The sequence below is a fragment of the Ornithodoros turicata genome, unplaced genomic scaffold (genome assembly GCF_037126465.1).
Source record: "Ornithodoros turicata isolate Travis unplaced genomic scaffold, ASM3712646v1 ctg00001065.1, whole genome shotgun sequence".
NCBI lineage: Eukaryota > Metazoa > Arthropoda > Arachnida > Ixodida > Argasidae > Ornithodoros > Ornithodoros turicata.
Genome location: NW_026999455.1, coordinates 131,091 through 146,657, shown reverse-complemented (window position 1 = coordinate 146,657; position 15,567 = coordinate 131,091). Strand labels below are relative to the sequence as shown.

Sequence of the window (15,567 nt, the reverse complement as noted above, 5' to 3'; positions counted from 1 at the left end):
GGGTTGCACTAATTGTGGGAAAACTGTTTTCGGCCGCCTTACATTCCTTAGTGACCAACTAAGTTGTGGGCCTCTAGACTTCTCCTTTAATGACGATGTTACAGATGGTACCCTGGAAAGCCTTGCGGGCTGGTTCGGTCCACGTCAGAGTACGCGCACCGTGGTGGGCGCCGCGGAGGAGTTCTTCCAGCGGGCGTAGTGTGTGGGCGCAGTGCGGAATAAAACGTCTATAAAAATTGATCAGCCCGAGGGAACGTCTGAGCTGGCGGAAAGATTGGGGCTCCGGGTATTTCACGATCGCTTCGACCTTGGCGGGAAGAGGCGCGATGCCGTCACTCGAGACCATGTGGCCGAGGAATTCCAGCGACGATTGCCCGAACTCGCATTTCTGTATGTTCATGACAATACCATGGTCTGTCAGGCGGGTGAAAACGAGACGCAAGTGCGCGAGATGCTCTTCAAGAGACGAGCTGGTAACCAATATGTCGTCGATGTAGGCAAAGGTAAAATGAAGGCCGCGAAGGACGTTGTCGATAAATCTTTGAAACGTTTGAGCGGCGTTCCGCAATCCAAACGGCATACGATGAAATTCAGAAAGACCAAATGGGGTGGTGATAGCAGTCTTAGGGATGTCTTCTGATGCAACGGGAATTTGATGATATGCCTTCATTAGATCTATCTTAGAAAAGAACTTCTTCCCGTGCAGATTGGCGGCAAAGTCGTGGAGTCTGGGCAGAGGATATCGGTCTGGCACAGTAGCTAGGTTGAGTGCGCGGTAGTCGCCACATGGTCTTCAGTCGCCTGTCTTCTTGGGGACCATGTGGAGCGCTGAAGACCAACTACTCGAAGAAGGGCGAGCGATGCCGATTGAGAGCATGTGCTCGAATTCCTGCTTGGCGATGCACAGCTTCTGCGGAGGCAGCGGCCGTGTCGTCGCTGAAACAGGCAGTCCCGTGGTTTGAATATAGTGGACCAGGTCGTGCTGCACGGGCCGCGTCCATTCCGGAGAGCGCGTGAGGGAGGGGAATTGGTCAAGCAGCCCAGTGAAGGGAGACTTTAGGTGGGCTAGAGCCGAGCCAAACAGCGGCAAACCAGGAGAAGCAGGTATCGCTGCAACGGCGAGAGACGTGGTAGAGTCGCGGAGGAGGCGGCGAGAAACGTCCACAGTCAGTCGAAAGTGATGCAGGAAGTCTGCCCCAAGAATGGCGTCCTTAACTGCTGCCACAAGGAAAACCCAGCGAAAGGATCGCCGGAGGCCCAGATTTAGCGAAAGGGACTTCTGTTGGTAGACCGGTATGCCAGTGTGATTGACTGCCAGCAGGTGAAACAGGGGTTTCCGAAAACGGTCAGCAGGGGAGGCTGGCGAAACGCTGACGTCAGCTCCCGTATCGACGAGGAAACGTATCCTGGATTGCCGGTCTTGGACGTAGGAGAGGCGACTTTCTGTAAACTGTGGAGCAACGGAGGTCGCCATCAGCGTTGCCCGGCCACGTTTTCCGGCCATGCGCAAGGCTTCAGGCACTTGCGAGCCGCATCGCCAAAGGTCTCATGATACCAGCAGAATCCAGAGCTGTTGGAATTGTCGCGAACTGGTGAGGCACTGCGGCGACGTGAGCGGCTAGAGGAACGTGGCCGTTGGGGTCTTCGTCTGGGAGCGCGGCGAGACAGGGCAGAAACCATACTGGAGAGGTTTCGCACTTCGGCGCGAAGCTCCTCGATTTGCTGATGACTCGAAAATGAAGGGAGAGGCGCGGAGGGAGCCAGCTGCGACGGAAGGGCCCGTGACCTCCATGATTTTGTCAGCGTGCTGTGCGAGCTCGGAAAGGGAAAGGCTTGAAGCTGTGGTCAAAATCATTTGAACTTGCGGCGGCAAGCGTTGCATGAAGAGTTCGCGTAGCAGCGAATCGTCGAACGTTGCTGCACGGTCACCAATCAGAGCTTGCATGGCCCTCAGTAGCTGGGAAGGCCGCCGATCGCCTAACTCCTCGGCTGTGAGCAGTTGTTGCAGCCGCTTGCGCTCAGACGCCGTCGTAAGTTGGAGAATAGCGTCTTTGAGCTGGTCGTAGGGGATGTCAGCCTGTGGGCTGGATAGAACGTCGCCTACCTCCAAGGCGATGTCTGGAGGCAGAACAGCGACAATGTGTCGGTACTGCGTCGCCTGAGTTGTAATACCTGCCAGCTGAAATTGTGCTTCGGCTTGCAAAAACCAGATCTTCGGGTTGAAGGTCCAGAAAGGGGGAAGCCGCACGGCGACGTGTGCCACGGGTGGTACAGAGGAAGAGCTGGCCATACCAGGAGGTGGAAGGGTGGCGGAAGGCTGATCAGAAGGCGGGCTCGTGCCGAGCATCGGCGGGTGTTCCGGGCCACCAAATATGTAGGAGCCCGAGAGGGATGAAGTGAACAGCCCGAGTGACAACAACAACTGCTTTATTGGACACGATCGCTTAGGTTGCTATAGGTCGCGCGCTCTGCGCTATCTTCCTCATTGTCGATGCTGACGATATGCTACACAGGCATCGGGATCGGAAGACTACTGTATACCGGAAGATAACATTCAGTGACACCCAGAGGCCTCCCGAAGAGGCCTCCCGCGTCTTGTGTACTCCCGAAGCTATCTTAGTTGAGGCCCCGGAGCGACTCGGACAGAGTGGACGGAGCACACCCTGCGGAGCAGCTACTTAACGCACCCCTGTTGTTTATCCAGTCGAGTACCGACGGCCCTGCCAACAGCAATGTCGAGGAATGCGAACAGGCAGCCCAAGACGTTGGAATCAGCAGACAAAGATGATTATCACAGATAACATTTCCAATTGTGTACTTTGTACGGTACTTTAAGTACTTTTGTCTGCTAATTTCCCGTCAGGTGCTCAAGTAGCTAACTTGAAGTCAAGACAGAAAAATGGAAAATATGCATAAGTTTTCTGTCTAGCGGCAGTATTTTTAACGAGAGTGTGGAGTGCTCTCCTCTTTTTTCATTGTATACCGAGAGATGCAAGGAGAAATAAATCAGGAAAAAAAAATGTCCACTAGCACAGCTGGTTGCCTGAGCAACTATTAGCGGAAATTGTGTAGTCTGTTACAGTTCATAATCATGGACAAGCACTACCGAGATAGGCTCCAGAACTAGCACTTACAAAAAGAAAAGAAAAAAAGAAGAAGAATGATGCTTACATTAGCATTTAGCCGATGTAAGGAACGCGTTCGTAAGCACAAATTCGAAACACAAGCTCTTCCTTAGTCCCGTTGTTTCCGCGCACATCGAAGTTTTTTATCTTCAAGATGTATACCAACTTGCTCACATTGCTGCCTTAACTTCAATTGGGCTGATGCATATTCAATGACTCGCTGGATGTGTCCTGCATGTGCCTCAGCGATTCTGACATTTTACACTCACTTGGTCGAAACTTTTGAGCTACATGTTGAGCTCCATCATAATCTCTGTTCATCATCTCATCATTTGTTTCTACTTTCCGTGTGTAAGCGTACTAGTGTAGCAAGTACGACGTCGTCGAAACTCACATCCCCATTTTTTCTTTACTACATCACTATCACTGCCTTCACTCAGTTGCAATTTACTTGGCGACTACTTTAAGTCACAATTCCCAGTACTTTTTCTACTTTACTTTAAGTATACTATATATTTAAAATTCGGTGCTTTCTGCTGTACTTCAAGTATCATCGACGCCCAGGTACTCTGTACCTTCCTTTAAGTGCAATTTCGGAAGCTTTGCCCACCACTGTAGATACGGCTGTGTTTTCAGGTACGGCCAGAGTACTTCCCAATAATTCTTTCAGGGCCATGGTGGCAGACGTGCGGAAGCACACTACAATACCCGCGGTTACATGATCCCGACTGAAACGGTTCGAGGTACATACCGTACTTCCTCACATCAACACGCTTTTTGGCGGCAGTGACAGCTTGTGTGCCACAATCTTACGCTCTCTTCGAATATTTCAGATGAACCGCATGTGAATTTTCTTGCGTTGGGAAGGCATCGGGCCACGTGTATACCTACGCCTCTAACAAAACAAGTTTGAATCAACGACACCTGCTTGCTGATATCTTCACCCTATCGTGAAAGAACTTTCCAGAACGTCCGTTACGACGTATCTCGTCCATAGGCTGCTTCCACGTCATCGTAGTCTCCCTTCATAAGGATATTTTCGCCGCTGGAACCTCTTCTTTTTGGTGGGAAAGTCCCAGCTTGTATGCCACAATCTTACGATCTCTTCGAATATTTCAGATGAACCGCATGTGAATTTTCTTGCGTTGGGAAGGCATCGGGCCACGTGTATACCTACGCTTCTAACAAAACAAGTTTGAATCAACGACACCTGCTTGCTGATATCTTCACCCTATCGTGAAAGAACTTTCCAGAACGTCCGCTACGCCGTATCTCGTCCATAGGCTGCTTCCACGTCATCGTAGTCTCCCTACATAAAGACACTTTCGCCGCTGGAACCTCTTCTTTTTGGTGGGAAAGTCCCAGCTTGTATGCCACAATCTTACGATCTCTTCGAATATTTCAGATCAACCGCATGTGAATTTTCTGGCATTGGGAAGGCATCGGGCCACTTGTATACCTACGCTTCTAACAAAACAAGTTTGAATCAACGACACCTGCTTGCTGATATCTTCACCCTATCATGAAAGAACTTTCCAGAACGTCCGCTACGCCATATCTCGTCCATAGGCTGCTTCCACGTCATCGTAGTCTCCCTACATAAAGACACTTTCGCCGCTGGAACCTCTTCTTTTTGGTGGGAAAGTCCCAGCTTGTATGCCACAATCTTACGATCTCTTCGAATATTTCAGATGAACCGCATGTGAATTTTCTGGCATTGGGAAGGCATCGGGCCACTTGTATACCTACGCTTCTAACAAAACAAGTTTGAATCAACGACACCTGCTTGCTGATATCTTCACCCTATCATGAAAGAACTTTCCAGAACGTCCGCTACGCCGTATCTCGTCCATAGGTTGCTTCCACGTCATCGTAGTCTCCCTACATAAAGACACTTTCGCCGCTGGAACCTCTTCTTTTTGGTGGGAAAGTCCCAGCTTGTATGCCACAATCTTACGATCTCTTCGAATATTTCAGATGAACCGCATGTGAATTTTCTGGCATTGGGAAGGCATCGGGCCACTTGTATACCTACGCTTCTAACAAAACAAGTTTGAATCAACGACACCTGCTTGCTGATATCTTCACCCTATCGTGAAAGAACTTTCCAAAACGTCCGCTACGCCGTATCTCGTTCATAGGCTGCTTCCACGTCATCGTAGTCTCCCTACATAAGGACACTTTCGCCGCTGGAACCTCTTCTTTTTGGTGGGAAAGTCCCAGCTTGTATGCCACAATCTTACGATCTCTTCGAATATTTCAGATGAACCGCATTTGAATTTTCTGGCATTGGGAAGGCATCGGGCCACGTGTATACCTACGCTTCTAACAAAACAAGTTTGAATCAACGACACCTGCGTGCTGATATCTTCACCCTATCGTGAAAGAACTTTCCAAAACGTCCGCTACGCCGTATCTCGTTCATAGGCTGCTTCCACGTCATCGTAGTCTCCCTACATAAGGACACTTTCGCCGCTGGAACCTCTTCTTTTTGGTGGGAAAGTCCCAGCTTGTATGCCACAATCTTACGATCTCTTCGAATATTTCAGATGAACCGCATGTGAATTTTCTGGCATTGGGAAGGCATCGGGCCACTTGTATACCTACGCTTCTAACAAAACAAGTTTGAATCAACGACACCTGCTTGCTGATATCTTCACCCTATCGTGAAAGAACTTTCCAAAACGTCCGCTACGCCGTATCTCGTTCATAGGCTGCTTCCACGTCATCGTAGTCTCCCTACATAAGGACACTTTCGCCGCTGGAACCTCTTCTTTTTGGTGGGAAAGTCCCAGCTTGTATGCCACAATCTTACGATCTCTTCGAATATTTCAGATGAACCGCATGTGAATTTTCTGGCATTGGGAAGGCATCGGGCCACGTGTATACCTACGCTTCTAACAAAACAAGTTTGAATCAACGACACCTGCTTGCTGATATCTTCACCCTATCGTGAAAGAACTTTCCAAAACGTCCGCTACGCCGTATCTCGTTCATAGGCTGCTTCCACGTCATCGTAGTCTCCCTACATAAGGACACTTTCGCCGCTGGAACCTCTTCTTTTTGGTGGGAAAGTCCCAGCTTGTATGCCACAATCTTACGATCTCTTCGAATATTTCAGATGAACCGCATGTGAATTTTCTGGCATTGGGAAGGCATCGGGCCACGTGTATACCTACGCTTCTAACAAAACAAGTTTGAATCAACGACACCTGCTTGCTGATATCTTCACCCTATCGTGAAAGAACTTTCCAAAACGTCCGCTACGCCGTATCTCGTTCATAGGCTGCTTCCACGTCATCGTAGTCTGCCTACATAAAGACACTTTCGCCGCTGGAACCTCTTCTTTTTGGTGGGAAAGTCCCAGCTTGTATGCCACAATCTTACGATCTCTTCGAATATTTCAGATGAACCGCATGTGAATTTTCTGGCATTGGGAAGGCATCGGGCCACTTGTATACCTACGCTTCTAACAAAACAAGTTTGAATCAACGACACCTGCTTGCTGATATCTTCACCCTATCGTGAAAGAACTTTCCCAAACGTCCGCTACGCCGTATCTCGTTCATAGGCTGCTTCCACGTCATCGTAGTCTCCCTACATAAGGACACTTTCGCCGCTGGAACCTCTTCTTTTTGGTGGGAAAGTCCCAGCTTGTATGCCACAATCTTACGATCTCTTCGAATATTTCAGATGAACCGCATGTGAATTTTCTGGCATTGGGAAGGCATCGGGCCACGTGTATACCTACGCTTCTAACAAAACAAGTTTGAATCAACGACACCTGCTTGCTGATATCTTCACCCTATCGTGAAAGAACTTTCCAAAACGTCCGCTACGCCGTATCTCGTTCATAGGCTGCTTCCACGTCATCGTAGTCTCCCTACATAAGGACACTTTCGCCGCTGGAACCTCTTCTTTTTGGTGGGAAAGTCCCAGCTTGTATGCCACAATCTTACGATCTCTTCGAATATTTCAGATGAACCGCATGTGAATTTTCTGGCATTGGGAAGGCATCGGGCCACGTGTATACCTACGCTTCTAACAAAACAAGTTTGAATCAACGACACCTGCTTGCTGATATCTTCACCCTATCGTGAAAGAACTTTCCAAAACGTCCGCTACGCCGTATCTCGTTCATAGGCTGCTTCCACGTCATCGTAGTCTCCCTACATAAAGACACTTTCGCCGCTGGAACCTCTTCTTTTTGGTGGGAAAGTCCCAGCTTGTATGCCACAATCTTACGATCTCTTCGAATATTTCAGATGAACCGCATGTGAATTTTCTGGCATTGGGAAGGCATCGGGCCACTTGTATACCTACGCTTCTAACAAAACAAGTTTGAATCAACGACACCTGCTTGCTGATATCTTCACCCTATCGTGAAAGAACTTTCCCAAACGTCCGCTACGCCGTATCTCGTTCATAGGCTGCTTCCACGTCATCGTAGTCTCCCTACATAAGGACACTTTCGCCGCTGGAACCTCTTCTTTTTGGTGGGAAAGTCCCAGCTTGTATGCCACAATCTTACGATCTCTTCGAATATTTCAGATGAACCGCATGTGAATTTTCTGGCATTGGGAAGGCATCGGGCCACGTGTATACCTACGCTTCTAACAAAACAAGTTTGAATCAACGACACCTGCTTGCTGATATCTTCACCCTATCGTGAAAGAACTTTCCCAAACGTCCGCTACGCCGTATCTCGTTCATAGGCTGCTTCCACGTCATCGTAGTCTCCCTACATAAAGACACTTTCGCCGCTGGAACCTCTTCTTTTTGGTGGGAAAGTCCCAGCTTGTATGCCACAATCTTACGATCTCTTCGAATATTTCAGATGAACCGCATGTGAATTTTCTGGCATTGGGAAGGCATCGGGCCACTTGTATACCTACGCTTCTAACAAAACAAGTTTGAATCAACGACACCTGCTTGCTGATATCTTCACCCTATCGTGAAAGAACTTTCCAAAACGTCCGCTACGCCGTATCTCGTTCATAGGCTGCTTCCACGTCATCGTAGTCTCCCTACATAAGGACACTTTCGCCGCTGGAACCTCTTCTTTTTGGTGGGAAAGTCCCAGCTTGTATGCCACAATCTTACGATCTCTTCGAATATTTCAGATGAACCGCATGTGAATTTTCTGGCATTGGGAAGGCATCGGGCCACGTGTATACCTACGCTTCTAACAAAACAAGTTTGAATCAACGACACCTGCTTGCTGATATCTTCACCCTATCGTGAAAGAACTTTCCAAAACGTCCGCTACGCCGTATCTCGTTCATAGGCTGCTTCCACGTCATCGTAGTCTCCCTACATAAGGACACTTTCGCCGCTGGAACCTCTTCTTTTTGGTGGGAAAGTCCCAGCTTGTATGCCACAATCTTACGATCTCTTCGAATATTTCAGATGAACCGCATGTGAATTTTCTGGCATTGGGAAGGCATCGGGCCACGTGTATACCTACGCTTCTAACAAAACAAGTTTGAATCAACGACACCTGCTTGCTGATATCTTCACCCTATCGTGAAAGAACTTTCCAAAACGTCCGCTACGCCGTATCTCGTTCATAGGCTGCTTCCACGTCATCGTAGTCTCCCTACATAAGGACACTTTCGCCGCTGGAACCTCTTCTTTTTGGTGGGAAAGTCCCAGCTTGTATGCCACAATCTTACGATCTCTTCGAATATTTCAGATGAACCGCATGTGAATTTTCTGGCATTGGGAAGGCATCGGGCCACTTGTATACCTACGCTTCTAACAAAACAAGTTTGAATCAACGACACCTGCTTGCTGATATCTTCACCCTATCGTGAAAGAACTTTCCAAAACGTCCGCTACGCCGTATCTCGTTCATAGGCTGCTTCCACGTCATCGTAGTCTCCCTACATAAGGACACTTTCGCCGCTGGAACCTCTTCTTTTTGGTGGGAAAGTCCCAGCTTGTATGCCACAATCTTACGATCTCTTCGAATATTTCAGATGAACCGCATGTGAATTTTCTGGCATTGGGAAGGCATCGGGCCACGTGTATACCTACGCTTCTAACAAAACAAGTTTGAATCAACGACACCTGCTTGCTGATATCTTCACCCTATCGTGAAAGAACTTTCCAAAACGTCCGCTACGCCGTATCTCGTTCATAGGCTGCTTCCACGTCATCGTAGTCTCCCTACATAAGGACACTTTCGCCGCTGGAACCTCTTCTTTTTGGTGGGAAAGTCCCAGCTTGTATGCCACAATCTTACGATCTCTTCGAATATTTCAGATGAACCGCATGTGAATTTTCTGGCATTGGGAAGGCATCGGGCCACGTGTATACCTACGCTTCTAACAAAACAAGTTTGAATCAACGACACCTGCTTGCTGATATCTTCACCCTATCGTGAAAGAACTTTCCAAAACGTCCGCTACGCCGTATCTCGTTCATAGGCTGCTTCCACGTCATCGTAGTCTCCCTACATAAGGACACTTTCGCCGCTGGAACCTCTTCTTTTTGGTGGGAAAGTCCCAGCTTGTATGCCACAATCTTACGATCTCTTCGAATATTTCAGATGAACCGCATGTGAATTTTCTGGCATTGGGAAGGCATCGGGCCACGTGTATACCTACGCTTCTAACAAAACAAGTTTGAATCAACGACACCTGCTTGCTGATATCTTCACCCTATCGTGAAAGAACTTTCCAAAACGTCCGCTACGCCGTATCTCGTTCATAGGCTGCTTCCACGTCATCGTAGTCTCCCTACATAAGGACACTTTCGCCGCTGGAACCTCTTCTTTTTGGTGGGAAAGTCCCAGCTTGTATGCCACAATCTTACGATCTCTTCGAATATTTCAGATGAACCGCATGTGAATTTTCTGGCATTGGGAAGGCATCGGGCCACGTGTATACCTACGCTTCTAACAAAACAAGTTTGAATCAACGACACCTGCTTGCTGATATCTTCACCCTATCGTGAAAGAACTTTCCCAAACGTCCGCTACGCCGTATCTCGTTCATAGGCTGCTTCCACGTCATCGTAGTCTCCCTACATAAGGACACTTTCGCCGCTGGAACCTCTTCTTTTTGGTGGGAAAGTCCCAGCTTGTATGCCACAATCTTACGATCTCTTCGAATATTTCAGATGAACCGCATGTGAATTTTCTGGCATTGGGAAGGCATCGGGCCACGTGTATACCTACGCTTCTAACAAAACAAGTTTGAATCAACGACACCTGCTTGCTGATATCTTCACCCTATCGTGAAAGAACTTTCCAAAACGTCCGCTACGCCGTATCTCGTTCATAGGCTGCTTCCACGTCATCGTAGTCTCCCTACATAAGGACACTTTCGCCGCTGGAACCTCTTCTTTTTGGTGGGAAAGTCCCAGCTTGTATGCCACAATCTTACGATCTCTTCGAATATTTCAGATGAACCGCATGTGAATTTTCTGGCATTGGGAAGGCATCGGGCCACGTGTATACCTACGCTTCTAACAAAACAAGTTTGAATCAACGACACCTGCTTGCTGATATCTTCACCCTATCGTGAAAGAACTTTCCAAAACGTCCGCTACGCCGTATCTCGTTCATAGGCTGCTTCCACGTCATCGTAGTCTCCCTACATAAGGACACTTTCGCCGCTGGAACCTCTTCTTTTTGGTGGGAAAGTCCCAGCTTGTATGCCACAATCTTACGATCTCTTCGAATATTTCAGATGAACCGCATGTGAATTTTCTGGCATTGGGAAGGCATCGGGCCACGTGTATACCTACGCTTCTAACAAAACAAGTTTGAATCAACGACACCTGCTTGCTGATATCTTCACCCTATCGTGAAAGAACTTTCCAAAACGTCCGCTACGCCGTATCTCGTTCATAGGCTGCTTCCACGTCATCGTAGTCTCCCTACATAAGGACACTTTCGCCGCTGGAACCTCTTCTTTTTGGTGGGAAAGTCCCAGCTTGTATGCCACAATCTTACGATCTCTTCGAATATTTCAGATGAACCGCATGTGAATTTTCTGGCATTGGGAAGGCATCGGGCCACGTGTATACCTACGCTTCTAACAAAACAAGTTTGAATCAACGACACCTGCTTGCTGATATCTTCACCCTATCGTGAAAGAACTTTCCAAAACGTCCGCTACGCCGTATCTCGTTCATAGGCTGCTTCCACGTCATCGTAGTCTCCCTACATAAGGACACTTTCGCCGCTGGAACCTCTTCTTTTTGGTGGGAAAGTCCCAGCTTGTATGCCACAATCTTACGATCTCTTCGAATATTTCAGATGAACCGCATGTGAATTTTCTGGCATTGGGAAGGCATCGGGCCACGTGTATACCTACGCTTCTAACAAAACAAGTTTGAATCAACGACACCTGCTTGCTGATATCTTCACCCTATCGTGAAAGAACTTTCCAAAACGTCCGCTACGCCGTATCTCGTTCATAGGCTGCTTCCACGTCATCGTAGTCTCCCTACATAAGGACACTTTCGCCGCTGGAACCTCTTCTTTTTGGTGGGAAAGTCCCAGCTTGTATGCCACAATCTTACGATCTCTTCGAATATTTCAGATGAACCGCATGTGAATTTTCTGGCATTGGGAAGGCATCGGGCCACGTGTATACCTACGCTTCTAACAAAACAAGTTTGAATCAACGACACCTGCTTGCTGATATCTTCACCCTATCGTGAAAGAACTTTCCAAAACGTCCGCTACGCCGTATCTCGTTCATAGGCTGCTTCCACGTCATCGTAGTCTCCCTACATAAGGACACTTTCGCCGCTGGAACCTCTTCTTTTTGGTGGGAAAGTCCCAGCTTGTATGCCACAATCTTACGATCTCTTCGAATATTTCAGATGAACCGCATGTGAATTTTCTGGCATTGGGAAGGCATCGGGCCACGTGTATACCTACGCTTCTAACAAAACAAGTTTGAATCAACGACACCTGCTTGCTGATATCTTCACCCTATCGTGAAAGAACTTTCCAAAACGTCCGCTACGCCGTATCTCGTTCATAGGCTGCTTCCACGTCATCGTAGTCTCCCTACATAAAGGACACTTTCGCCGCTGGAACCTCTTCTTTTTGGTGGGAAAGTCCCAGCTTGTATGCCACAATCTTACGATCTCTTCGAATATTTCAGATGAACCGCATGTGAATTTTCTGGCATTGGGAAGGCATCGGGCCACGTGTATACCTACGCTTCTAACAAAACAAGTTTGAATCAACGACACCTGCTTGCTGATATCTTCACCCTATCGTGAAAGAACTTTCCAAAACGTCCGCTACGCCGTATCTCGTTCATAGGCTGCTTCCACGTCATCGTAGTCTCCCTACATAAGGACACTTTCGCCGCTGGAACCTCTTCTTTTTGGTGGGAAAGTCCCAGCTTGTATGCCACAATCTTACGATCTCTTCGAATATTTCAGATGAACCGCATGTGAATTTTCTGGCATTGGGAAGGCATCGGGCCACGTGTATACCTACGCTTCTAACAAAACAAGTTTGAATCAACGACACCTGCTTGCTGATATCTTCACCCTATCGTGAAAGAACTTTCCAAAACGTCCGCTACGCCGTATCTCGTTCATAGGCTGCTTCCACGTCATCGTAGTCTCCCTACATAAGGACACTTTCGCCGCTGGAACCTCTTCTTTTTGGTGGGAAAGTCCCAGCTTGTATGCCACAATCTTACGATCTCTTCGAATATTTCAGATGAACCGCATGTGAATTTTCTGGCATTGGGAAGGCATCGGGCCACGTGTATACCTACGCTTCTAACAAAACAAGTTTGAATCAACGACACCTGCTTGCTGATATCTTCACCCTATCGTGAAAGAACTTTCCCAAACGTCCGCTACGCCGTATCTCGTTCATAGGCTGCTTCCACGTCATCGTAGTCTCCCTACATAAGGACACTTTCGCCGCTGGAACCTCTTCTTTTTGGTGGGAAAGTCCCAGCTTGTATGCCACAATCTTACGATCTCTTCGAATATTTCAGATGAACCGCATGTGAATTTTCTGGCATTGGGAAGGCATCGGGCCACGTGTATACCTACGCTTCTAACAAAACAAGTTTGAATCAACGACACCTGCTTGCTGATATCTTCACCCTATCGTGAAAGAACTTTCCAAAACGTCCGCTACGCCGTATCTCGTTCATAGGCTGCTTCCACGTCATCGTAGTCTCCCTACATAAGGACACTTTCGCCGCTGGAACCTCTTCTTTTTGGTGGGAAAGTCCCAGCTTGTATGCCACAATCTTACGATCTCTTCGAATATTTCAGATGAACCGCATGTGAATTTTCTGGCATTGGGAAGGCATCGGGCCACGTGTATACCTACGCTTCTAACAAAACAAGTTTGAATCAACGACACCTGCTTGCTGATATCTTCACCCTATCGTGAAAGAACTTTCCCAAACGTCCGCTACGCCGTATCTCGTTCATAGGCTGCTTCCACGTCATCGTAGTCTCCCTACATAAGGACACTTTCGCCGCTGGAACCTCTTCTTTTTGGTGGGAAAGTCCAGCTTGTATGCCACAATCTTACGATCTCTTCGAATATTTCAGATGAACCGCATGTGAATTTTCTGGCATTGGGAAGGCATCGGGCCACGTGTATACCTACGCTTCTAACAAAACAAGTTTGAATCAACGACACCTGCTTGCTGATATCTTCACCCTATCGTGAAAGAACTTTCCAAAACGTCCGCTACGCCGTATCTCGTTCATAGGCTGCTTCCACGTCATCGTAGTCTCCCTACATAAGGACACTTTCGCCGCTGGAACCTCTTCTTTTTGGTGGGAAAGTCCCAGCTTGTATGCCACAATCTTACGATCTCTTCGAATATTTCAGATGAACCGCATGTGAATTTTCTGGCATTGGGAAGGCATCGGGCCACGTGTATACCTACGCTTCTAACAAAACAAGTTTGAATCAACGACACCTGCTTGCTGATATCTTCACCCTATCGTGAAAGAACTTTCCAAAACGTCCGCTACGCCGTATCTCGTTCATAGGCTGCTTCCACGTCATCGTAGTCTCCCTACATAAGGACACTTTCGCCGCTGGAACCTCTTCTTTTTGGTGGGAAAGTCCCAGCTTGTATGCCACAATCTTACGATCTCTTCGAATATTTCAGATGAACCGCATGTGAATTTTCTGGCATTGGGAAGGCATCGGGCCACGTGTATACCTACGCTTCTAACAAAACAAGTTTGAATCAACGACACCTGCTTGCTGATATCTTCACCCTATCGTGAAAGAACTTTCCAAAACGTCCGCTACGCCGTATCTCGTTCATAGGCTGCTTCCACGTCATCGTAGTCTCCCTACATAAGGACACTTTCGCCGCTGGAACCTCTTCTTTTTGGTGGGAAAGTCCCAGCTTGTATGCCACAATCTTACGATCTCTTCGAATATTTCAGATGAACCGCATGTGAATTTTCTGGCATTGGGAAGGCATCGGGCCACGTGTATACCTACGCTTCTAACAAAACAAGTTTGAATCAACGACACCTGCTTGCTGATATCTTCACCCTATCGTGAAAGAACTTTCCCAAACGTCCGCTACGCCGTATCTCGTTCATAGGCTGCTTCCACGTCATCGTAGTCTCCCTACATAAGGACACTTTCGCCGCTGGAACCTCTTCTTTTTGGTGGGAAAGTCCCAGCTTGTATGCCACAATCTTACGATCTCTTCGAATATTTCAGATGAACCGCATGTGAATTTTCTGGCATTGGGAAGGCATCGGGCCACGTGTATACCTACGCTTCTAACAAAACAAGTTTGAATCAACGACACCTGCTTGCTGATATCTTCACCCTATCGTGAAAGAACTTTCCAAAACGTCCGCTACGCCGTATCTCGTTCATAGGCTGCTTCCACGTCATCGTAGTCTCCCTACATAAGGACACTTTCGCCGCTGGAACCTCTTCTTTTTGGTGGGAAAGTCCCAGCTTGTATGCCACAATCTTACGATCTCTTCGAATATTTCAGATGAACCGCATGTGAATTTTCTGGCATTGGGAAGGCATCGGGCCACGTGTATACCTACGCTTCTAACAAAACAAGTTTGAATCAACGACACCTGCTTGCTGATATCTTCACCCTATCGTGAAAGAACTTTCCCAAACGTCCGCTACGCCGTATCTCGTTCATAGGCTGCTTCCACGTCATCGTAGTCTCCCTACATAAGGACACTTTCGCCGCTGGAACCTCTTCTTTTTGGTGGGAAAGTCCCAGCTTGTATGCCACAATCTTACGATCTCTTCGAATATTTCAGATGAACCGCATGTGAATTTTCTGGCATTGGGAAGGCATCGGGCCACGTGTATACCTACGCTTCTAACAAAACAAGTTTGAATCAACGACACCTGCTTGCTGATATCTTCACCCTATCGTGAAAGAACTTTCCAAAACGTCCGCTACGCCGTATCTCGTTCATAGGCTGC

At 47.8% G+C, this 15,567-nt stretch overlaps 1 protein-coding gene across 1 annotated transcript; it reads right to left on the bottom strand.

Moving 5' to 3' along the window:
- Positions 1-793: 793 nt before the first annotated feature.
- LOC135376231 (uncharacterized) lies at positions 794-1,504 on the bottom strand. The gene has a single exon (XM_064608832.1). It carries the CDS (start codon positions 1,502-1,504, stop codon positions 794-796), a length of 711 nt encoding a protein of 236 aa, XP_064464902.1.
- Between the last annotated feature and the right edge of the window lie 14,063 nt (positions 1,505-15,567).

Bases quoted from the DNA above. Each gene is read 5' to 3' on its own strand.
- LOC135376231 (XM_064608832.1), bottom strand. From the start codon at position 1,504: ATGGCCGGAAAACGTGGCCGGGCAACGCTGATGGCGACCTCCGTTGCT.